General features: G+C 45.6%; 1 protein-coding gene across 1 annotated transcript in view; it reads right to left on the reverse strand.

Moving 5' to 3' along the window:
- The window catches only part of mrc2 (mannose receptor, C type 2), a 31864-nt gene extending 13867 nt beyond the window's left edge, over window positions 1-17997 (reverse strand). Inside the window, exons 1-8 of the mRNA XM_049003216.1 lie at window positions 17608-17997; window positions 7535-7945; window positions 3830-4003; window positions 3479-3643; window positions 2112-2225; window positions 1440-1775; window positions 1059-1213; window positions 654-782 (exon numbers count right to left, since the gene is read on the reverse strand). Coding sequence (XP_048859173.1) covers window positions 654-782; window positions 1059-1213; window positions 1440-1775; window positions 2112-2225; window positions 3479-3643; window positions 3830-4003; window positions 7535-7945; window positions 17608-17725 — 1602 coding nt within the window. The 5' untranslated portion in view covers window positions 17726-17997. The remainder of the gene's footprint in view (window positions 1-653; window positions 783-1058; window positions 1214-1439; window positions 1776-2111; window positions 2226-3478; window positions 3644-3829; window positions 4004-7534; window positions 7946-17607) is intronic.
- Window positions 17998-22638: the final 4641 nt, after the last annotated feature.

Consider the following 22638-nt stretch of genomic DNA (forward strand, 5'->3'; position numbering starts at 1 on the left):
AGCAGCCATGGGGGCGGGATGCGAGTACGGGGGGCTTGTGGGAGTTTTACTTACTCAAAAATGTTCTGAGGGCAGAATAAAAAATGATTGGTTCAGAGACATAACCAATCAGATTGTAGAAGGCGTGGGTCCAATCAACTACAGGAGATGGGACCAAGATATCTGATTGGTTGGTCCCGCCTCCTCTAAATGCTTGGACCCACCTGCTCTACAATCTGATTGGTTATTTCTCTGAACCAATCATTTTCTGCTCCCATGAGTCATTCAACAAACAGTAACCACAGTAGGGGGATAAGGCCAAGAGTTAGAGCTTTGGAGAGCCTGTCAGGTACTGGTGCACCGAGGCTGACTGTAAACAGCTGGGGAACAAGACACATGACGCAGCAGTAAGGCTGAATGGGGCCTTTGTGTGGGGTGGGGGGCATGGGAGGGGTCCTGGAAAATAAGGTCACGGGCTGGGCTTTTTTATACAGACACAAACACCAAATAGGGCTGACACACTGGTACACGGATCCAAGCACACGATGACACGCATGTGCGCAAACGCAGGTGCAGCAGAGCGGCATGGACCATGCAAGCTGCATGCATATGCATATGGGCACTGAACGGGCGGTGGAGACAGGGGTCAGCTGGCAGAGGTCAGAGGCTGGCACCTCTCTGCAGTTGTGGTCTATCACGTCTTCCAGATTTTCATCGAGGACTTCGGACGCATCGTATGTGCGACCCTTCATGCAGATGGAGGGCAGAGTGAGGTTGCAAGGGCTGTCATTCCACCGGCCTTCCTGTGCACGCACACACACACACACACACACACGGTTACAAGGTACAAGATAGCAAGAAGTAATTATGAAAACTGAAAATATCTAAACTAAAACGATTACAACTGTGAGATCAAGTTCACTGGCCTCACTTCAGTGGAAAATTCTAGCAAACATTTTCAGTAAAATACAAAAAAGTTCAAATGTGCTTGGTGAACAGAGCCTGTCTTTCCAGAGACCACCTTTCCAGGGACCAGAAACAGTGCATCAGGGCACCAGGCCCTGGTGGTTCACACTCACCGGCCCCCACATGGTCACACAGTCCTCCTGGGTGTTCCGGAAGTTGTTGGGCTCAAACGGGTGCCAGTAGGTGAACCTGACGTGCGAATAGTCAGACCACTCGAAGTTCATCTGCATGTGCATGTCGTGTAATCCGATCCACAGCTCCTCCACGTCTAATTAAAACAAAAAACAGTCACATGCCTTCTGGTAATCAGTGTTCTGACTGGGGGGGGGGGTCCAGTGTTCCAGTGACGCTGTTTACTACAATTCAAACCATGCATCTGTGTGAGGCCCTGAGGTTTCTCGGCCCCCTGCTGGCAACAAACAGTCACTACACTAGGTCCCGTAGGGCTCCTGAAGTGCCTTGTTGGGTGGGGACCTAAAAACTGAACGCCTCACCTTTCTTCAGGTTCTGGACCATGAATTCCAGCTCCTCCAAGGAGTGGATGCTGACCAGGTTTGCTGACAACCTCTTACAGGTCTGCAGGGCTTCGCCCCAGGTGAGCCGGCGTGGGTTTAGCTTGTAGCATGAGCCGTGGAATTCCATCCAGCCAAAGGTGCAGCCCTCAGCCAGGCTGTCCATCCATTCATACTTCCAGAAGTCCTCGTAGCCTGTTATCTCCTTCTTTTTGCAGATATAGGGCAGGGCCACCGAACAGTCACGGGTCTGCCAGCGGCCCGACGACTCCGTCCGGATCACCACGCAGTTCTCCTCTTCTGCGTGACTCGGCTGGTCTGTAGCACAACAGCGGGAATGGGGCATTAGGACCCTGCTCCCCTACCTTCTCCATCAACTTGATTCCTGCACTGCCCCCCTCTGTCCTTCACAAGTATTACGTCAACATCTGTTCCACTAACTCTGGCACAATGCCCAGGTAAAACAAGCTCATGGGAGGTGGGTCCAAGCTATTAGAGGAGGCAGGACCAAGACATCTGACTGACTGGTCCTGCCTCCTCTAGTTGCTTGGACCTACCTCCTCTACAATCTGGTTGGTTATCTCTCTAAACCAATGTTTTTTTTTCTGCCCTCAAAAATGTTTTGTGTAAGAAACTCCATTGAAGCTCCCTCACCGGGCTCCCAGTTGAGGTATTTGACTGGCCCGGAATCTGCCCACTGCCAGCCCCCGTTGATGTCCAAGTCATTTAGACCGACCCACAGGGAGGCGCTGTAACTCGTCAGTAAACCTGATGACACAAAGCAGGAACCACTTAGAATACCTTCCTTCAAGCCAGATTTCTTCACGTCTCTTGGACAAGTGTTGATGGAATAAGTCGTTAATTATTAATGACCAATTAACTATCCATCTGTCTTCCAGCAGGTCCCAGGTGCTACAGGCCCTCACAGGTCACACACTCACATCCATACAATAACACAAATCTACCCAAACATAGAAAAAAAACATGAAAACTCCACATAGGACAATCTTTTATTGGATGCATGTAGTGCCTATGTGTTTTGAGTTTCTCTCTGTTTCCTATTAGTCACCGGGTGTTTCTCAATACCAAAGATCATACTTGTGGTCTTGGCAAGAGTGCTCTTGCTAACTTGCCTTCCAAGAACAAACGTAGGGCACTAAGAATCATGGGATCAGTCTCGTATGACGAGCATGCCACCGATGTATCCTTGATATCTGGGGCAGGGCAAGAAGGACATCCAGGGGATTTTTTCCGTCCTCTGTACTTCAGTTCTTGAGTATTGGAACTGGTCTTCGGCAATGGAAGACGGCGTAAAAGGGGTACACAAGAACACAAGTATCCATATCGAGAAATAGTGGGTCTACTCTAGGACCCGTGATTGGTTAGAAATCTTTGATGCTCCGCAAATCGCCTGCAATGTGGGAGGAGGAGAAAGTCGGAAGATCGCTGCACCCTGAGATGTCGAGCTGGCTTGGCTGAAGCCTGCAGAGGTTAAAAATTCCCACAGACACACTCCAAAATCTTGTGTAAACCCTTCCCAGAAGAGTGGCAGATGTTATAGCTGCAAAGGGGGGGACCAACTCCATATTGATGCCAATGGATTCAGAATGGGCTGCCATAAAAAATCCTGTAGGTGTAATGACCAGACATCCCAATACTTTTGGCCACTTGGTGTAGACAAAGAGAGACAATAAACCACTTGATTGGTTGGTAAAGATTTAATATGGAAGTCTGGCATGTGCAAACAATAAATACATTTAGATTCAGAGTTGTGAATCCAGAGTCATGTATACTTTTATCAGACCTTGTCTTTTAGACTAGAACAAGTCACACTCTACAGTTGTTAAATAGTGTGAGGAAAAAGCTGTTTCTAAGCCTCACTATTCCGACTTTGGGGTTGCAGGTGTGAATTAATGCAACCCATTGAGTTACCGCAGTGCCACATTTTATAATCAGCTAAAAAATGAATGATAGGGAGAAACCGGCATAAGCCTTGATTTTTCGGCTGGATGTTCACTCACCGCTGACGTAGGTCTGCTCGTGAACTTCTGTGATGCTAAGCAGGTCTGCTTTCTGTTGCCGGCAGCTGGCACGGGCCTCGTTCCAGGACAGGACCGACTGGAAATTAAACTGGTAGCAGTTTTTGGTCACCGGGTCGATATCCCAGAACGTCTCACAGTCTTCACCTGGGAAGGGGGTGGGGGTGGGCGGAGGTTAAGCAGGGACAGCGGGAGGACGGAGCATGATGTCAGAAGTGACACATTTTTGGGTATTTAGTCGCCCGCAGAAGGCGTCTTCTTGGGCTGTGCTGCAAACTCAAATGAACCAGCAGTACCACAAAACACCAGAGGGGGGCAGAGTAGCAGACTTACTGTTGATTGGACAGAAGCCCCAGCGCTCGTCTTTGGAGTAGTCATAGGTGGTGGCGCACCACAGGTGTCCGTCCTCACGGCCGACGCTGGTGCAGCCGTGGAACCACTGCCCGTCGTACAGGAAGGGCAGATTGCAGGGACGCCCGTGGGAGTTGCCCTGGATGGTGTATATTTCTGCAAGGGAGTGAGAGAGGTGTGTTGCCCAAAGTGAGCCGCCTCCTCTACTGCCTGCACTCTCATTTCATCAGCCTCTGCATTGTATTATTTATTTTTATTTTATTTCTTTTTCTTTTTTTTTTTACAAACAGGACCTGGCATGTCAGCTTCCATAACGTGACAGGGAAGGGCATCCTCACAGCTGCTGATTTAAAGTGTTTATTCAGTCTAGACCAGAGCTACACGGTGTGTGCACTGGGCTCTGGTCTCGGGCAGAACATGGAACTGGATTTAGTCCATCCATCCATCCATCCATCCATCCATCCATCCCATTATCCATACTGCAGGGCACAAGCGCGCGCACACACACACACACACACACACACACTTGCATTCATATCATTTGTGGGGACTCTTCATTCATTTCTATGGGTCTAAGCCTAATCCCCTGCTATGACAGCCTTAAAAAATACAAGTCTTTTTTAGTTTTTTGATTGCATTCACAGATCTTTGTGGGGACCTAAAAAATGGTCCCCACAATGTCAAAATAACAGGTTTGTATCACATTGTGGGGGACATCTGATCCCCACATTGTAATAAACATAATCCGCACGTGCGCGCACACACACACACACACACACACACACACACACACAAAAACACACACACACACACAATGAGGGCAGTTTTGAGACACCATTACCTTACTACACGTTTTTGGACTATGAGAGGGAACCAGTTAATTACCATAACAAAATGAAACAAATGAGCATTTTCAGCAACGACTTATTTGGAAATAATCGGCATATTTCTGGATATTTCCAGAGTCCTCACCGTTCCAGATTTAAGGCTTAAACGATCAACTCTTTCATCGTGAAGGATAACGAAGTGCGCATCCCTGTACGACGTGACGAGAAATACAACTGAAATATACATCGTTTTCATTTGCTTCTAGGGAAATTCTGTACAGTGCAGCAGGAATTAATACAAAGTGAAATTTAAATTATAAGGAAATACTGGGAGTACTGTGCAGGATAACAGAAAACTATTCTTCAGTGAATCGAGAAGACCAGGCCTGTTTGCAATTGGCAATAAAGCCCTACAGCCTCAACACTGGCCAGAAATAATACAACCCTCAGTCCAGTGGCGAATGGAGATTTATCTCTCACTTCCAAAATGATTTTTTAAAAAGTGTATTTCTTAATTACCAAGAGTGTAAAACGCAGGTTAATGGTTCCAACACGCAGTGCAGTAATCAACTAAAAATGTTTCTGCTTGCCCTCGGTCACCAGCGAGCGGTAGATCTGTGGGATGCAGACCTGTGAGCAATGAGGCTGCAGACCGCTCCGCGTAACCTTACACTGAGATGTTAAACGACCCGCTGGAAAGGCCACTTCTCTCCTCTCTGTCCACGCCAGGGGATCTCTGGAACATTTACAACCAGGAGCGTGAAACCGTCCAGAGGTCAGAGGTCTCTGGCCAGCCTCCTGCCACCCCCCCACCCCCGAGAGACTCCGCTTCTGGAACGAGAAGAGTGGACTCCCCCTCCATTTGTAATCAGGGCCAGATGGGCAGGGCGTCAAGCTTCAGAGATTCGTCTGCGGACGTCTGGTGATGCATCCAAAACAAAAAATGACTGCAAAGTATGAGCTACTTCAGCAAGAGTCTCAAAATGTGGATGTATGCGGCACGTAAGGCACCTACTAACATGCCGATCACTGACCGTGGAACATCAGGAGAGTGCTGGTGTTTTTTTGTTGGGGGGGGGACAAGGGACTAAGCCCCTCTAGGTATCTGTATATATTTATTAAGAGCATAAAGGTTTTTTAAAAAGCTGAATTGGCTGGAAGCAACGGACAGCTACTCTGGGCGTTTGGTTCATTGAAGTTTCCCACAGTGTGTGTGTGGATTCGGTTTTTATTACATTGTAGGGGGGCAATTGGTTCCCACAATGTAATAAAAACCTGTTTCTTTGACATTGTGGGGACCATTTTTCAGGTGTGAATGCAATCAAAAAAGTAAAAATGCCAAAAGTCTTGTATTTTGCTTGGTTACTTATGGTTATGGTCAGGGCCGGGTAGGGGTTAAGGTCGTCGTGTTGGGATTAGAGTTTTCCCCATAGAAATGAATGGAGGGTCTCCACAAAGATATAATTACAAAGCTGTGTCTGTGTGTGTTTGTGTGTGAGAGAGAGGGGCCCGGCAAATGGTCAGCATCCTATCAAGGATGCCTTCCTGCCTTACACCCTAGGATACACTCCACTCCCCCCTCCCCCATGCTCCTGTACTTTTTAAGTGGTTAGAAGACAGACGAATCTTCTACAGACCGTTAGGTCCCGTAAAAATGACTAATTCGTTTAAAAAGGTAACCCATGTATCATTAGCAATGGAACTGTGTGATAATATGAGCCAGCGGTTCCTCCCTCTTCCTGAATAAGCAGGGTGAGTCTTAGCGTGACCACACCTCCACTCACAGCGATCGTGGGGAGGCCGCACCTGTGAAACCGCGCAACGTTAACGTCTCGTGACGATGCCGGAGGGCAATTTTCCAGCAGAGAGCGACGCCCTTGCCGAAGTGCGTTGAGCAACTTCAAAACGAAATGCAACATTGTGACCTGTAGTGTCCGCCGCTCGAGGAAACGGCCGGGGGTGTTTGCTGGGGAAAGACTTCTTGCTTGATAGGGGGAGAAAAGCAGGCTACCAGGAAGGACGCTGGAACCCGGGGTCTGGCTGTAGGGCTAGCCGTAGAGCGGCAGGGGTACCAGATGATGCAGGGGTGATGTAACTGCGACCCAGTGCTCCTCTAGCGCTAAGTCGCAAAAAGTAGGCCAAAGGATTATAAAAGAGAAAAAAAAAAAGCAGACTGGTGCCGCACTTTTCCGCAGCAGACGCTCTGAGGGCTGCTGGCTGGTAGGACGATCCAGTGACCCGGCTTTCGGATGCCACAAAGCAGATGTGTCCCCAGGACCTGTGCCAAAATAACGCCGGCCTGTCTGCGCGCCGCCACCGCCGGCAACGTCATCGCTACTCGTTTCGGGTCATCGGCAGGCGCGGATCGCCAGATGACAGGGAAGAAAACAGGATTGGGAGGTGGGGGGGGGGGTGTGAAGGCATGCAAATGGCTACAGGGCTTTCAGCTCCTGGCTGGCCATCCCGCTGGGCCACATCTGTGCCAGATGACACAGCAAAACTGCCCTCCCCCTTCAGCCAGGGAGGAAAACTGACACGAAGACTGCCCAATTATGCTGCCACCCCCCCCAAATAAGTGTACTGTTACATACCTACTAAAAAATACCAATAATTAGAAGAAAAGGGGGGTTGATTCTGATTTGCTGGCTTGCTCAGGCCCACGCTGGCACACTTTCCAAAAACTATTCACTCGGGTCTTACAGCGGTACGAAGGCCGATCACTCAGGTCTTACGGCGGTACGAAGGCCGATCACTCAGGTCTTACGGCGGTACTAAGGCCGATCGCTCAGGTCTTACGGCGGTACTAAGGCCGATCACTCAGGTCTTACGGCGGTACTAAGGCCGATCGCTCAGGTCTTACCGCGGTAGGTCTTGGAGCACAAATCCCCCTCGGACTTGTACAACTTCCAGCGCTGCCCCTCGGCTGACTCCCGCGTTGAAGCATCCTGTGAGGCATTGGTGTTGGCAGCTCGGCCGAAGGGCATGTACAGACTGAGGCTCTCCAGCACCAGTTTGCAGTGCCAGCCCAGGCGGACGCGGGGCGGCTCACGGTCGCACGAGTACATGCCCAGAGAGGCGGTGACGCCTTCGCCAGTGGCCTGGCCCAGGCATGCTGTGCCACCCAGATTATAGAGGCGCCCACGCGACACCCACTTCCATTGCTGCGCCGGTTCGTCGCAGGATGCCGATGTGCGCAGGACGCTGTCACGCACGCCCAGGCAGGCCCGCGCCCCTTCGTGATAAAAGGCGAACACATCTGGGTCCTTTGCCTCTGTGAAAAGAAATGTAGGTCATTAATTATTCTGTGTTTATTTTTTGTTTTCAGGTGCTCCTCAACTTACGATGGAATTATATTCCGAACCCATCGTAAGAGGAAAATATTCTAAGTCAAATATGAATATGATAAGTAGATAACTACTTTCACTGAATAAGTATAAATAATTTATTCATTTGACTAAGTAAATATCAGGGGAATATTAATTAATACAAGTTTATTGGTTAAATACAGAAAAAAAAACACTGAACAATACATCGTTAAACACTGCGAGATGCTTCTGTTCACAATCACTTCAGATATGTGGTTGGGTGAATGCTGCCATTGCCCAGAATCAATCAAAAGTATCGTACTGCACATCTAATTGACAAGTGAATGTGCAATGTTATTGCACCACTGTAAAGCGAAAACATCGCAAACCGAGGAGCATCGGTATTTATGTAGGTGGCACCATGCTGACTACAAGGGAAGCAATACCGAAAAAACAGCTAAACAACCAAAAACAGGCTCTGATACTTACTAACCTACACTTTTCTGACAGACTAAACAAGACAGGCAGATGGCTCCAGCAAACCGGTTTTTAGTACGTTCAGGTAAGATGTCGCATAGATATTGTTAAAGGCCAGCTGCCATGGAATAAAATCACAAAAAAAAAAGAAAAAGAAAAATAGAGACAGAAACTGCCCAGAAAAGCTGGAATTACGTTTCAGGCAAACCTCACAAAAACAAAACACAGTCTACCAGGCTACCTTTGCAGTGGAACTGTATTTTAAGCAAATGAGAAGAGTCTCTGCTAGGTCACTTTTCATACAAAACATCGGAAAAGGTAAGACATCCCGCTCAAACCAGGGTTTAAGAAATGGTTAATCCATATTTGTTCGAGAAGGATTTTTATAGCTGTCAGATGCTACGTTTTAACGTTGTTTTATCCTTGAGCGTAATGCAGAGCCGGGAATACGTCCCGAATAAGATTTTGTTGCCCGGGTACATGAGGGAGACAGAGCAGCGGTGTGAAGGAGTGTTGAGGGCCTGGGGGAGGAGTTCAGGACAATGCTCCAGTTAATGCCTAACTAGAACATGGGCCAGTCTGCATGCTGACACCTTCCATCTGCCGGCTGAAGGTATACGCCAAATGGTAACATTTTAAACAAACGCGTGGCAGTTTATGGCACGCCGACACCCCAGCGTGGGGGTTGCGCAGTTAACGCCAACCGACTGTGGGGGACAGTGGTGGTTTGGTGGTGTTGCGCAAGTCCAGTCAGAAATCCATCAAAACAGTAGCCAGCTGCATTTCTTAGGATAGGATAGACTGTTTAAAATGAATTTCAAATATACCTCTGAATATGCCTGTGTAAATAAATAATCTTTTCTTTGTTTATATGCTGGCCCTGTGGTGTGTGAACGTCTCAGGGCCACTGAGGAGTGACTTCACACCACAGGGCTGGAGGTATGCACTGACAGGAATTTTGGGAGCTGAGACCAGCGCCCTTCTGTAAAACCAGTTGCGGTTTTCTCCAGTGCCAAAGCTCGACGTCTTTACTCCTCCTCTCTTGCTCTCTCTCTCTCTTTCTACACCCCCCCCCTAAGGTTCCTCTTTGTTAAATACTTTGGAAAAACGGCCACTGAGTGCTGTGAATGGATACATTCACTGCATCCTTCAGCTTAGGTTGCAAGAATGAGGAGGAGGTGTGTTATATATATGGAGAGTGAGGTGAGTTATATAGACTGAGAGTGAAGTTAGGAACTGAGGTACTGCTAAGACAGGGAGGGGGCTAGGGCTCGCACTGAAGCCAAGGACCGGAAAGAGAATAAGAGAATCAGAAATGAAGACCCTTGGCATTCCTCCTCTCTGGGCCCCTTTTTGAGGAGGCAGGAAGTGAGAAGGTGAGAGATTAGGGGCAACTTGGCAGCAGTTGGTCCTTGAAGATGGGATACTTTAAAAAGAAAAAACAACAACAATGCCTCTCACAAATGCTCCACTGCACTGCTCCCTCTCCTCCAGAGCGTTCCCAAGTCATGAAAACGTTTTTGTGTCGGCGGAGAGATGAAAAGCGTTCGGAACGACCAAGGTGCGGATTAGACGGGCGATAAAATCCTGTTTCTGTCAGGAGAAACGGCAATCCGCCATCACTGACTGGCGTTTCCTTCTCTGTATTTCAGCGTAGATATTTGCGCATCCCACCGCCCGACCGGCCATTTATACCAGCTTACCAACCAGACCCCAGATCCCCCCCCACCCCCCGGTAGGGATTCCTACAGCCAAATCAGACTTAATTGCTGTCTGCATACTCACACGTTTGATTGTCGCACCCAGCAGTTAGGAAAGAGGCCCTTATTTAAGCGCAGCGGAGTGCAAACTAAAAAAAATATGTGCGTACTGTCATCTAATTGGGATGCAGTAAAGAAAACAACTTAGGGGCTTAATGTTTTTTTCTCTTCCGACATATAATCTTTTTTTTCAACAAGTCAAAGCACGACTGACTATTTTCAGTTTTGTGAGATATCGAGCACAGAGCGCGAAAAGCAATGAGACCAATTAATCTCAGTTCTTCAGTTAACAGGTACATTTTTTAACGAACCAATGGTAAAAACGTGTACAAGTACAGTGAAGAGAAAAAAGACGATCTGAACCGCACCGCCTATTGAGGTTAAATATAAACACAAAACCATCGTGCACTCTGCATTAATATTAGCTTATCGTGCATTTTGTTGCTTGTTGCTTAAAAAGTTACTCATGAGTCATTAAATCCATCTATCGTCACAACTGACTAAACTCAGTCCTCCACATTTGTGTAAAGGTAACTTTACGTGAGGGGACACAAATGACTTATTAACTCAGTTACTACTCAAGTGCAAATCATGAATAAATGCAGTAACTACATGAAATACATGAGCCATCCATCAATCTATTTTCTGTAACTGCTTGTCCTATTCAGTGTCACGTGGGGTGCGGATCCATATCCCGGAGGCTACAGGCACAAGGCAGGGAAATACATTAACCGTTATGATTAATCAATGATAAATGAACATGGGATCAGTACGTAATTAACAGGTAGTGCCTGGTTAATTAATACATTAAGTAAGAGTGTACCACTACATCATTTGAGCTCCTGTTCTGACGAGTTGAGCTACCAATCGAGCCTGACGTGTTATCGAGCCTTTCTGCGCAGGTGTAGTTCCACCGTTTTGGGATTAGGGTTAAGGCTTAGGGGTTCGGGCTATCGATTAGCACTACGGTAGCCTAACTCGACAAAGTAGCTGAACCTGAAAGAACACCCCCTCAAGTAAAGTGTTACCGGAAAAAAAAACCTTTCACTATTAATGGCTCTTATATGTCATATTGTCCTTAAAGTCAAATTCAGTGTTGGACTCTTTTTCTTGTCATGTGCCTCTCTGAAGAAACTGCTGTGTGGATTAAAGAAATTTCAGCACACATGTGAGTAATATAATTGTGAAATCTTCTGGCCACCCTCCAGGCATGACGGAATCTTTTATAAATAATACTGAACTTTATTATTCCAGGGGCTTGGAGATTATGCTGAAATCACTCCTCTGTGACCAGAAGAGTAAATAACTTGTCACCTACTCTATTAGTTATTTTTGGTACCAATCAGAAGGGAGTCCGACAAGCCCATTAAACCGGAACCGAGTTAACACGCCCGTATGAGAACAAATTTTAATGCTGCATTCAGTGACCGAGAAGCATAACATGGTTCATCGCTAATTACGTAGCCTAAATGCAGAATTTCCAGATTCCTAGCTAGTCTCGTTAATGTTTATACATGTGACAGACGATTTCCCTCACTATACATGTTTTTTCCCCCACCTCCTAAAATCGTAAATTAAGTGTGTACATATACCTGTTACAACATTGCAACAACCTGTTTATTTAAACACTTGCAAATTTAATGTCAAAAGAGCAGACACATCTATTCCTGTACGTCTCACTGCTTATTCTCCTCATATTTGGTACTCATGCACCCTAGTCCAAGTTAAATTGTTGGAGACCTAAACTTGATCCCAGTTTTCAAAGGAACTGCTTTTACTTTTTATCTCCTTAAGGACTATTAGGTTCACCTCAAGTAAATAATTTACAGACGATATTGAATCTGTGGCCAGGTATCCATCTCCATCCTGGGGCCCTTTACGTCATGCAACAGCTTTAATCTTCCTGATCGTATTTACGCAACAATGCACAACATTCACCTGCAACATTTGGTCTCGGACCAAAAATACAAACGGGCTTAAACAGTCCATTGATTGGGAACCTCTGGCAATTTTATGCAGTCTGCAGATCGCCAAATTATTCAAAAGTCGATAAGTCTCGCGGCATCAACTGATGACCGACCAAAGCAATGCTGATATATATTCAAGGAGATAAACTCATGGCATTGATGATGCAGTGGCCCTCATATCTGTGCTTCTTCCACCAAAATATCCACCGCCTTCTTCAACCCACATGCCAGAGTCACTTGGCCAGCTAAACTAAAATCAGCCAATAACTTCAAGATGACAGGTGTTGTCCTATGAAGATATAAGGAGTCAGTGCTGACATACTGTCAGTACTGCATGTCATAATAATACAAAAGCCACCCCCCCCACACCCCTCCCAAAAATTTTTCAAGAAACATGTTTATTTATCTTAGTAATGACAGAAAAAAAAATTCATTCATCAAAAATGCCATGCTGAGGGCCTTTTGAGGCAATTCTGGATGACATCCTCAAACACACAGTGCATTCAAAAATGCTCTATACATGCACTGAAATTTTTTTTTTTGCCTATGGCCCTGAAGAAAAAAAAAAACACACCATCCACAGAGAGTGACACCAGCTGGGAACCGAATCTGTTGCATTTTTTTGGACCACTGAAGTAAAATTACACACCTGGCAACAAGAGTAGTTATTTTAGCTCCAGTCCCACACTAAATCGGCGTTAAAAAAATTTAAAGCAAAATTTATTTTCTTTATTTATGAGTGGGTGCAAATCTACATTTAATACGACACAAGGAGTTACGCCACAGAAGTCCAAAGCCAATATCGCCCTGGGAAACTACATGCATCCCCCCTCCTCCCCTCAGTTTTCCTGACGGAGAGGGAGAGAGGCTCAAACTTGCGGCCAAGAACAACCGAACAGAGAAGCCAAAGAGGAGCCCGGACTGCCAGACAGCCTTGTGACTGGCCTCAGCTGGGCCCAGCCAGTTTAAGGGGGGAGCAGCGAAGGTGACTGCGAGCTTTAAGGATCCACACACGAAGCTGCAAACGGACCCTCACGCAGAGATGTGGGTATTTTCACAGATGTTTCGCAAATGAGTCCCCTGGTTGGGATTGAACAGAAAATCCCTTTATCCTGTAAAAACAGCAACCAACAAATACACAGGAAATTCCACCGCATTGTGTTTGTTACTTTCTTGTGTTGTACAGCCGTCTGTTTGGCTGAAGGCTACATTCCGGGTTCACCTCTGTGGCGTGTGATGGGAATCCATGTGTGGGATTCTTTTTTTAAAAACCCTATTTTACGAGAAGGACATTTTTCGGGGCCACAGTTTCTATGGCAGGTTAGATGTGGATCTCACCCAAAGGATCTGAAAGAGGTTCAACAAGAGACAGGCAGCTGGGGTTCATTACTCGGTTGGACCAGCATCTTCTGGGAGGAGCTGACTTGGTCTGAAGATCATTTCCCTTAACGGGAAGCTGACTAAAGTGGGTCATTCTGCCCACAAACTAAAAGTTACTAGCAGGGTCCTAAACATAAAATGTTCTGGCTTTTCATCACTTCAAAGCCCACACTGTATTTAATTTGTAGCTTGCGATGTTGACTGGTGAGGCAGCTAATGCAACACCAACAGTATACCGCAAACAATGCAAAACCGCAACTATCCCTCCGTTATCTAGCCTCTTCCCTACCCGTTCTTGATCTGTCATTCCATATTTTCCTAACACTCTGCTCATTAGTCTGAATTATGTATTTCTCAGCTCCTCAAAAAAGACCCATTATGGTAAAAGGACTGCAGGTGACACAATTTGACTCATGCGCCATGATTTCACATACATAAAACATCAATCACGGGCTTCTGAAACAGAATAAAGGGAACCAAGTAAAGGTTCAATGAAAGTGAAAAAGAAACAAAATCAATCAACTATTACCCATTTTTAATGTTTACCACCAAAGCTTATACACTGGGGTCATCGTAAGTTATTTACTCTTTCATCTGCCCCATTCTCTACTAAGATACAGAACAACCCACTAAATGAAACGAGCAGACCGACAATGCCTCCAAACCCGCATGGTTCAGTCCAAGTCGCCTTTCATCTGCTAATTCCACCACCAACCATCGGAAAAACAGATACAAAATCCAATCCAGTGCAAAACACGCAAACGATGCCAACGGGCGTCTGCAAGTTATCATGCACTGCAAATATTGAATCAGACAGAAGGAGAAGCGGTTCAGTCTCAGGTGAGAAAAGAAACTTGACCTGTGAATCGTCAGTAAGGCTGCCGCTGTAGAATGCGGAGAGAGAGCGAGATCTGTGCGTCTGTGCCTTTTAAAAGCATTCAGCTGGCTAAAAGAAGAGGCTCTCGACCGCAAGGACTATTTTCCTCAAAGCGCTGTGTGGAGGACACAAAGACAGAAAGGAAAAACCGCCTGTCAACCATTTTAAATCAGAAGAAACTAGATGCATCTTAAACAACTGGCAGAGGGTAGGCTGCTTAGCAAAGGCACAGATGTTTGGTTTCTTGAATAGATAAAATGCCACAAACACCAAGATACCACTTTTGTTACATTTACTTAATAAAACAACATTGCCTGACATTTGAAACAATTGTAATTATCATATAAATGTTAATTGCTGATGGCTACTTGAAATGTTACTACACTGGTCTAGCAAATGTTTTTAATGAGCTTAATATCTTTTCCACTACATTAAATATATCATCAACAAATTGCTCTAAATCAACTTATAGTGTTTCAACAAGGTTATGCGTAGTTAGTTGTGTATTTTCTAAGATAATACACAGATAAAGACAGATTTTAGCTTGAAAGGTTACTGGAAATGGTCTACCTACGGGGGAGTATAATTAAACTGAATTTCTTCAGTAAATCATGCAGCTGTATAAACAGCTGGTAGCACTACAGCCGCATACTGCTAGAGTTGGGGATTTCACTTAGTTCTGTGTATGCGAAGTTTTCACATTCTCCCCTGGATTTTTGAGTGAGATTCCTTTGGGTATGCTGGTAAAAGTCTAAAAGAGTTCGTTTAGGTGAACTGGTGTCTCTAAATTGCCTGTAGTGTGTGTGAGAGTCTGTGTGTGCACCCTGTGATGGCATCCCATCTAGGCTGTCCTCTGTCTTCATACTTGGGCGTCTTGGAATAGGCTTCCGGTTCATAGCAATGTACAGAAACTGGAGAAATTACTGTATAAATGGTTAAGCCGATGTAAATGGACACAATATAGATCAGTGTTTCCCAATCCAGTCTTCGAGGACCTACAGCCAGTCCACGTTTTTGCTCCCTGCCTGACATTCCAGATTTTTGCTCCCTCACAGCTCCTGGTACGAAACAAAAATGTGGACTGGCCGTGGGTCTCCAAGGATGGGATTGGGAAACACTGATATAGATTAATTAATTAGTGGAGAGGAGGGGATCTTTGTCAACATGAACAGGATGTGGTGATGCCACTGGTCAGGAGTTTTCCATGTGCCACTCCACATAGCACAGCTCCCAGACAGCAATACACCAAGGCAGGGGTCTCGAACAACGGCCTGCAACATGTTTTTATTTTACTATTTAGTATAGCTCTCAAATCAATCTTTACTTTGTACTAGGTATGAAATGGCTACTGAGTTCACAGTAAAATTTCGGACAATTAGTATTACCGTTTCAAATTTTAATTATCGTTAAAAGTGGTTGATTATGGTGCTTTGAAAAACTTGTCCAGCATCGCTCAAAGGTAGCAATAGTCTCCCAGATACAAGGACGCACTCGCAGCATGCGATGTGGGTTTGTTTAATGTCAGTAAAAACATGGCAGAAGGCAGTTATAGCACTCTTGCCATTGTTCAGCCATTGAAGAGGACTAAGTCTGGTGTAGTTGCTAATACTTTGTCAACAACTTTCAGTGTTACCTCCTCTTATAAAAACAATACACATTGCCAGTTGTGTAGTGAAAATGGCACTTTTTTGTCAATGCCCATGCTAGTTGAATGCCCATTTGCCAAGGCTTAATTCTGTGTACATTTGTATTTAGATATTCTTAAAACGAAACAATTTAGACTTGGTTCCTTCTTCTCTACGATGGGACAGCATTATTTGTATTTGTCTGAAGTTCAGTGAAGTCTTTGGCTGAAGGCTACCTCTGTGGCATGTTCACTTCTTAGGAGATTATATGGTTTTCTTATGTTTACAGGGGTATTGGCTATGTTATTATTTTATGCAAACAAAAAGTGCATAATGCTGCTAATTGTATTTGTGGTTCTCAATGTAGAACTTAAAATGATTGCAGTTTGTGTCTCAGTAGTTTTTTTTTTAGCACATTTGAATAATACAATGATAATACTGGTAACTGTGATAATTTTGGTTGATATAATCATGAAATTTAATTTTTATGCCATTTCATCTCAGCTTAGTGCTAATGTATTCTTCCTTTAATTGAGCAGAGGCTTGTTTGTATATAGATGAATTTAAAAATTCAAGTTGAAAAAAATGGGACTTTTCGTTGTGTGATTTCTCTCATGGCCCCCTTGGGGGAATATCACATAGCCAGGGGCCTCTGGGTAATTTGAGTTTGAGACCCCTGCACCATGGAGATTGACAGTATAGTATCCACTCCAGAATGATGCCCCCTGCAAAACTGGATTTCACTCGATGGTGGTGCTCCTGGGGCAGTGCCGTGCCAGTGAAACAAACCTACAAACGTGCTGGGGGGGGTCTCCAGACGTCCATATAAAGACACCTTATGCTGATGAACTGCCCCAATACAATTATTCTTTCTCCTCTGAGAGAGAGATATTGCCGAATTAAGAATTCTGTTTGTTTTACGGAACAAAGAGAACTTTTGTTTTTCTGCGCCTTGTAAACTTTGTGCCTCAACCGAGGTTTTTGAAGAATAACCATATTTACGCAACCAGAGGACGCAATGCCAGTGACACGGTGGCACTAAGAGTACCGGGAGACGGGTCGATTGTCCACACGGCGACACGCATCTCATTATGTTATTACGCTGCGCAGCGTAACATCTCCGTCGCAGCACCTCAGCGACAATTTCCGTACAAAAAGAATGATTTATGTCAAAATCAAGATCTATTATTCCACCTGCCTGTTATTCCATCTTTAAGAAAATATATCCAAACGTTTCAGCAAAAAAAAATACACCAACACGAAAGGTTAAGAGTCCCCTCCCCCTTCCAAAAAGCCGAACTCTATCTATCCCTTTTCTCCACATCTGGTTTCGCTCAGGCTCTGGACTCTCGTGGCATTCCACCGCATCAGCCTCTCCGGATACGAAACCAGATCGCGCAATTCAGCTCCAATTCGTCTCGATAAAATATAAAAAGCACACATATACAAATAAGTTTTATGAAGAGTTCCTGTGGACTTGGCAGCGGTTAGTAAAATTGAAGAGAGAACTCGTAACAAAGCAGAAACTGATTTTTTTCTTACCTGAGACCACCGTCCTTAGTTCCAGGCTAAAGACGAATAGGTATAAAGTGCATTTGTAGACACGTAGGCAGCTTTTCCATGCTTTTGGCGAGTGTTTGTGACGGTCGCCGCGTTGCATGCCCACTGTTATTGTGCAGAGGTAAGCCGGGGAGAGAGCGAACGCTTTCAGGCTCGGTCGGGATGGATGGAAGTGCCCAAAGAGAGAGAGGGGGAGAGACAGAGCGAGAGAGGAGGGAGAGAGGGAGGGAGACGCACGGTAATCCAGGCAGCCAGGGGGCTCCTCAGACACTGGTTTCCTCGCGAGCCCGTTAATGAGCACAGAGTGAATGAGCTGAACCGAGCAGACGCTGCGTCACGCGAGCCGCTTTCCGAGCTCTCACTCCGAGCGGCTCCGAAGGCGAGCGCGCGCCTTAGCGGGTGCTTTCTCCGGCGCGAAAACATAAGGCACGCGCGCGTGCGGCTGACAGGCGCGCATTTGTAACGCCTCGAGCGCGTGGAGGAGCCTCTTCAGGTCCCCGGGCTCACCTGGCCTTAATTCAAACGAAGCTGTAATACGCTCAAACGAAATAAAATGCACGGATATATTTGCAACTAACGACTTGTGCGTAATATCTGTAATATTGAGCAGTGTAAATGTATAATCCCTCTTCTGCTAGTCGTAGTGGGAGTATTTTTTTCATATATATTTCATATTTTGTATTCATATTTAATCAGACTTTTCACAACCGTTTAGAGCTGTTTTTTTCCCGTGTGTAAATAAACTTAAATATATAAACAGCTCAGTGATTACTTGGAAAATTATTTACTTTTCTGAGGAAATCCAGTTTGATACTGCGGAAGAGTATTGTCAGGCTAAAAATAAAATTGACTGTGTTAAATTGTGACAAGTTTGGGTTAGGTGGCAGCGTTCTTTATAAATACTCTCTAGGGAAACCTGTCCATTCAGCTATTACAGTTTTATTACACTTTCATGCACTATGATGGTTATTTTCACGTTGCTACATAGTTTGAAAATTTTCTTAATTGGTGATTTGGTCACATATCACCGTGCAATACGCTTGAGAAATGCAGACCAAGGCACGGTATCATGGAGGCATTCGAAGCCCATGCCGCCCCAAACGCTACCCAACAAGGACACCATAATATACTCAATTTTAATTTAATTTTTTAATATAGGCGCCATGGGTGTCGTTAGGTCCGATCACGCGGGGCTGTGTCCCTGCGTATTTGAAGTCCAGCCCCAGGGTAACTTGACGCCCCATCTTTTCAATAGCTAGAAACGCCCCTGACAGGCGGTCAGCCCGGAATCCCCCAGGGGCGTAGATTGTCAGCTTACCCGAATCCCTGACCAGCAAGCCACCACTGAAGTACCCTGAGCAAGGTACTGCCCCCTGCTATGTCACATATGAGTTAAATGCAGAGGACACATTTCGTTGTTGTTGTGTGCTGTGTTATGTAAACACTGATCATTAAATTCTGAAATTCAGTGGACCTGGACTCTTGGCACAGTCCATGGTTGCATCGTGCAAAGGCAGCCTTCTCCAAGTTGCACTACTGTTAGCAAAGCGTGCGACAGGCGTACAGCACAAAGAGCCTCCAGCCTCCACTCTGGAACAAGAGGCGCACTGTCACATTGCACCATGCTCCACTCAGCCAAGCACCTCAGAGCAGTCTGTATTCTTGCATTCACCTTGAAAACATTCAGCCCTCATCAACAAGCATACTCATCCTTCCATGAAAAAAACCATGCTAGCTTTATTGATTTATTTTAGAGGAAATTTCAGGAGGAATGTGAGCGGGCACCAAACGTAGACACTTCCAGAGAGAGTTAGGTTCATTGGTCAACCTCCTCATTGGCAAGTCTTTCAATGACCCCAGGCAAAGGAAAATTTTGGAGAAACGTAATGGTATACTTGAAGGGTTTTAATTACGAGCAGTACAGTAATCACCACTTTAGCCATAAAAATAGATTTCAGATTTACAAGTTTTATTCTAGTACAAAGCCTTGCCATAGCTTTAAAAGTGTTGCATGCTGGTGATTTCGGAAGCTAGGCCTTTTAAAAAAAAAAATATATATATATATATATATATATATATATATATATATATCAGGAACATGGGTCGCCAAACCATACAGAATGCAATGCCAAATCATTGCAGGAAAGAATAGGGCTAGGACCAAAAACATGAATATGGATAAACTCTGCTGAAGTCCCAACCTGCTCTAAAATCCATTTTTAGAAATCGCTTGGCAGTTGTATTTGTAGTGTATTGAATCTATAGTTTTCCTCCTTCGGCAGTAATAATAACAGCTAACATGCTCCGTCTGGGGCTCCGCGATCCTGTTCGCACTGCGGAGCAGAGCCCCAGCCGTGAAGCGCGGGAGACAATGAGAGCCCTTGGGGTGCCACTGTCATCTAGATTAGACCTAAACAAACACACAGGCACCATCGGCCTGAGGGATGGGGGGTAGAGAGGGGGAGGGACTGACTGCAAAGGCTGTGAGCGTATGAGTAAGACAGCAGTCACATGGTACTGGGTGATTCAGGGCCAAAGAGTCCATCTCTGTGGAAAGTCAACTCCTCTCTTCTGACCTGCTTGTCTGGCCAGACCCTGACATCCAGTGGGCAACTGTGAAGGGCTGCCCCCTCCCCCCCCACTTCCCATCTTCTTTGGGGGGTGGGGGGGGGGGGCATCATTCTGTACACGCCATGGAACATTATTGACCTTCTGCGTTTCCAATGATGCCGGCACATGCTTCCTCTACATGACCCAGCCAGGTTCGCGTCTCAGTGTTCTGCACTGGCAGGAGCCGTATTTTTGATTTCCCTGGATCGCTACCGGCCTGCAGCTTGGCCCACCGAATACGCGGATGGAGAAATGAGGATGGACTCGGTGGTCTCAGACGCGAGGGCTTAGCGATGCATCAGCAAGCATGATGGCTGAAATATACACTAGCAGCAGTAATGACCTACTAACAGTACTCATGCTACACTTATTTTTAAAATGGAACTACACAATAACAAAAAAAAAATGTAACCTCCAGTTCCCTAAAATATTAATGACTTAAATATTTTAAATGTAATATAATAAAATGATAAATGCAAACTGTTGCCCAGTGAGAGAGTGGGAAACTGTTACCTCACACATTCAGGGATTGGGGGGTGGGGTTGAGATTTAATACTCTCCCCTGTGTTTTTGCACCTTCCTCCTCTGCCACTCACATTTCCTCCTGCAGTTCATGCTGTCAGGTGAATTGGTATCTTTAAATCATGAAGAGAACAAAAGCTCACACCCCCCCCCAAAAAAAAACTATAAAAAACAGCAACACTTAATTCAATGGTGATAACTATTAATCACACTGCTTTTGAAATGCTGTAAATCAGGTGGTAACTAGATCCTAGCAAGGCACTCATCTCTTCGAAAATGCCTCTCCATAAAACACTAAATTAGTCTAAAATCACTGCCAACGATTTCTCTAGAGTACTTGGGGTTAAGGACCTCGCTCAAGGGCCCATTGGTGATGTGATTTTGCTGCCAGCCACAGGATTAGAACCCACAACCTTCTGGACATGGGTACAAGTCCTTAACCGAGTCGTACACCATCCCTGATGGGTCTCACAACAAATGAAGTGGCTGCAACACTGTTGTCAACAGTCTGCCTTTCCTGAGTTAACCAGGAGTTTAAATGTCTTTCCAGGCACATTGATTGCAGATGATTTAACAGGCATGAGATCCACATGCCTCTTTACTTCAGACACTGCCTATGCTCACCGGTATCATTCCAGTGCACTGGAAACTACCAGAATCTTTACAGTACAGCACAGACATGGCACTGGCAAACGCAGTGGTTAGCGTGTGATTGCTTATGCTAGGAGCAGCTGTGAGAGATATGGAAGACATGCCGGTTTTAGCAAATATGGACCTATATAGTGCCAGGTGGCCAATCTCCAAGCGTCCTCTGCGGTTCAGCCTTTTGCCTTCATGTCCCCAGCCCTGGCATGAACGGTAGGCAAGGAGCCTTTTGTGGATAAATAATGTGTCCTAAACTGCTGCTGTGAAAGAACAGTGTGGGAGGAGGGAGTAAAGACACCATTTGGCTATGGAGAGGTTCGGGATGCTGGCAGACTTGGAAGAGTCCACGACAATTGCAGAAGAGAAAATCATGCCTAGAGCATTCGTGGCCTTGGAGCAGGAGATGCAGCTCCTTCGATGGATTCTGCAGACCACGACAGCTTCTGACAACAGCACCACAACGAATAACCGGATTTTCCACTCATCTCAAATTTCCTGGACTTCTGAAAGATCCCATTGGCAGCAAGGGTCAAATCAGCAGGACTCGTGGTCCACATTTGGGTTTTAGTGCCCTCCATGCCGTTGGCTGTGAAATTTTTCTTTTGGCCTGCCCTTGCTGGTGCCCTCCTGGGTCAGAAACAGCTGTGCGCCCCCCTTTCTGCCAACTTTACCACAGGAAGGGGAGCAGAATGCACTGACCTTGACAGAATGTCCTCCAGATGTCAGGACCACCGCTAGCCCACCACCCTCCCACAATGTACTGGCAAGGACAAAAATCTGCTGGATCAGGCAGTTTTTTTAGCCAGGATGAATATTTAGATTCCTGAAGTTTTGCCTCAAAAATCTCACCTATGAATTGATAGCCCTGACACAAAACCTGAAGAGATTCCGTGTTAATTACCAGTGGATTTGAGCAAATAATTTGGTTAAATTTGAATTTACCCAAATTCAATTTCAAATAAAGAGTCGACGCTCTAAGTTTTCTCCCTTTTAGAAACAAACTTTTTTTTTCCCTTTTGTCTTTTCCACTATGAAAGCCAAACAAATGAAACAAGCAGTGGGGGAAACGATCACGACGGCAGCTTCACAAAAGCACAAGGCGGAACGCACATCCCAGCAAGTGCACCCGAGTGAAACCAGTCGCTGCTTTAGAGTGGCTCATATCTCAACTGGTGTAGTTTGCAACCGGGTGCTGAGAATGGCAACAAACGGATCACAGGATATCTTCATTTTTGT

Source organism: Brienomyrus brachyistius, unplaced genomic scaffold, assembly GCF_023856365.1.
Source record: "Brienomyrus brachyistius isolate T26 unplaced genomic scaffold, BBRACH_0.4 scaffold75, whole genome shotgun sequence".
NCBI lineage: Eukaryota > Metazoa > Chordata > Actinopteri > Osteoglossiformes > Mormyridae > Brienomyrus > Brienomyrus brachyistius.